Here is a 2,765-nt window from a genome sequence, read left to right as displayed (position 1 = left end):
TGGGCCCACTTGGCATTGATAACAAGTTGGTTTATGTACACATGCAAATCCTCTACAAGCGCCACGTCAGGTAGGTGACTTCATCAATAACTAACATGTGGAAGGGTTGCGCAAATACGCACGAGTTAAACAAAACAAGTTCAAGCGAGGGAGAGAACAATCCACGGAAATCGAAAAGCCAAGTTCCAAAAGCCATCGGCTGACTATCCACATACAACGTATCCAAACTCATACAACAGATCCACATCTCTTCAACACGTGTGAGACATTTCCCACCGTCGGATTCACACATTCTAGAAACTTCAAACACCCCTTTCAACTCCGTTGTCACCAACCTCCTTCGAATTTAAAAGCCAAAGAGACGTTAGCCTTCCCTCCATGGGAACTATGGAAGGAGATTCAAGAGGAAAAACCAAGGACGAGAAGGAAGGTGGTGGAGAGGTTCGGTACCGAGGTGTTCGTCGCCGTCCGTGGGGGAAATTTGCGGCCGAGATTCGCGATTCAACTAGGCACGGCGCCCGTGTGTGGCTAGGAACATTCAACACTGCAGAAGAAGCAGCACGAGCTTATGATCGAGCCGCTTTTCAAATGAGGGGCCCACTTGCTATTCTCAACTTCCCTGAAGAACATATCTCGCAAGGCCAGAGCTCTTCTTCATCTGCTTCTTCCTCTGCTTCCTCTGCTTCTTCCTTGGCAGAACATCGAAGTCAAGTCATCGAATTCGAGTACTTGGATAACAAGTTGTTGGAAGAGCTTCTCGACTCCGGAGAGAAGAGAGAAACCAAGAAAGACTGAAATTTTTGTGGTCCGTTTGGATATAAAATCCTACTAAATTGAGATTAAGCATAATCTTAATTTGGTAAGCCTTATGTTCTTTATGTCAGATTAGCGGTCCTAAAATACCGCTTTCCTACACATTAATGCAATTACCAAAGTTTTTGATTTTTTTTTTTTGAAATTCCACTAATTGCATTTATGCATAGGTAAGTGTCACTTTAGCGTGGCGAATTTGATGCAGAGGTCGTTGGGCCCGCCAAAATTGGGATTAGATTTAATCCTAACTATGTGGGGTCCACTAACCAAACAGACCCTTAATTTTTCTTAATTTGAATTCCTAGACGTTTGTTAATTATCTGGTTTGTTTCATTTGTTTTCTTTTTCTTTTCTTTCTAGTCTTATTGGACTAGTTTTAATACAACTTGGATTTCAAGCTTGGTTTTGTCAATAAAAAATGACATCAAAATTATAAAAATATATTTCTTTTAGTTTTAAACGATTTTTGATTAGGATGGTTTTTTAATTTTTAATGTTGGATGGCCGGACACATTAAAAAAAGTATGTTTTGGGATGGCTTGGTTTTAGTACTTCATTCCACATAACCTTACAAAGCTATGCCATTTGTTTCCTACTAACCTGTCGCATTGCGACACGTTCGAGCCGTCTGAAAATTGGACTTCATCATGAGGATCACATGGCAAGAAAATCAGGACGATCCAGTCACAAATTTGGCTATATCTGTATTTCTATTTGTCCATCCGTTGAATTTGATGGAACCCATCAGCTTGATTTTTGCTCCATATGAACTTCACGATAGGGCCCACCTATTCCACTGGTTGGATGTAATGTAGATCTGTGACATGTTGGAAGTAGAAATGGTGTGACAGTACTATGGTTGGATGCTAGCTATTTGTACGGTTTCCCTTTTTCAGGCTGGCAAGATACATCTTCTCTTGTAGTAGGTGTAACTTTCAGTGCTAAATTTCGTTCTTGATTCTGATTCCATTGCCTTTTGACGTGGTGAGATGAGTACAAATAGTGATTACGTGGCCACACGTGCTAGGGTGCCATGTGCATTGGACATATGAGCCATGGATGATGTGGGCCCACCGTACAGATGACCTGGTGGGAGAGATGGCTCGAGGCACTTATCGGGCGACGACACCTTTTTTATAAGCCGTTGGATATTATAAGCGGCCTTTGTGGACCAATTAGTTCTCTGCTTTTGAAAAAGCGAAAATCTTTAATAAAACGAAAATGCTTGCGTGAGTTCCACACGCATAAGGGGGCGTTATTTTGGCTGACGTGGTTTTGATGAGATCAACACCGTCCATCAGGTTCATGACCCTCTTTTGCAACAGAGATACAAAAATTAGGTCTGTTAAATACTCATACGAGCTACAGAGTAGGAAAGAATTGAGATGGGAAGTTCCATCGTTTAAATTGGTTTAAACTGTGTGTAGCGTCCATAGATTTTATGCAACATCCAATCAACTCATCTGACGTAAAATGCATATATAAATGGTTTATAGGAAAATAAGAACTTTAAAGACTAGTGTGAGAGATACCACGCGAATTTAGAATGTTTGAGATGATTTTACACTCATTACTATGATGTGGTACGTATAAACTTTTAAATTATTTAAAATTTATTATCCACGGTTAACATATGAATTCTCATTTTATAGATAGAATGGATCTATTTTATTTTTGTTCTATATAGAGATCAGCTACCGAAAGTCAGGCCATCTACCTGCCTACTCAAGGCAGGATAGCGCAGTCCATACTAAAAGAATGAGAAATTTACGACTGTAGACCCCACCTTTTATCCATTGGATATTCTTGAAACCATACAAACTTAATATACGCACTTAGACCTCTTCGTATGGATGACAAATTCCAGGACGAAAATACCCCCCTTTTCACGGAAACAGATTGGGTACTCCTCCTGCCACCCGCCAATGGCGGATCTTCGGTGCTCTGTGGGC

At 40.7% G+C, this 2,765-nt stretch overlaps 1 protein-coding gene across 1 annotated transcript; it reads left to right on the top strand.

Annotated features, from left to right (window-relative positions):
- Positions 1-237: 237 nt before the first annotated feature.
- LOC131230930 (ethylene-responsive transcription factor ERF096-like) lies at positions 238-1,273 on the top strand. Its single transcript, XM_058226956.1, has one exon. The coding sequence runs from the start codon at positions 379-381 to the stop codon at positions 793-795; it is 417 nt and encodes a 138-aa protein (XP_058082939.1). The 5' UTR covers positions 238-378; the 3' UTR covers positions 796-1,273.
- The last annotated feature ends 1,492 nt before the right edge of the window (positions 1,274-2,765 follow it).

This window comes from Magnolia sinica, chromosome 17 (genome assembly GCF_029962835.1).
Source record: "Magnolia sinica isolate HGM2019 chromosome 17, MsV1, whole genome shotgun sequence".
Taxonomy (NCBI): Eukaryota; Viridiplantae; Streptophyta; class Magnoliopsida; order Magnoliales; family Magnoliaceae; genus Magnolia; species Magnolia sinica.
Note: the sequence above shows the minus strand (reverse complement) of the source record. Positions and strands in the feature narration are given on the sequence as shown.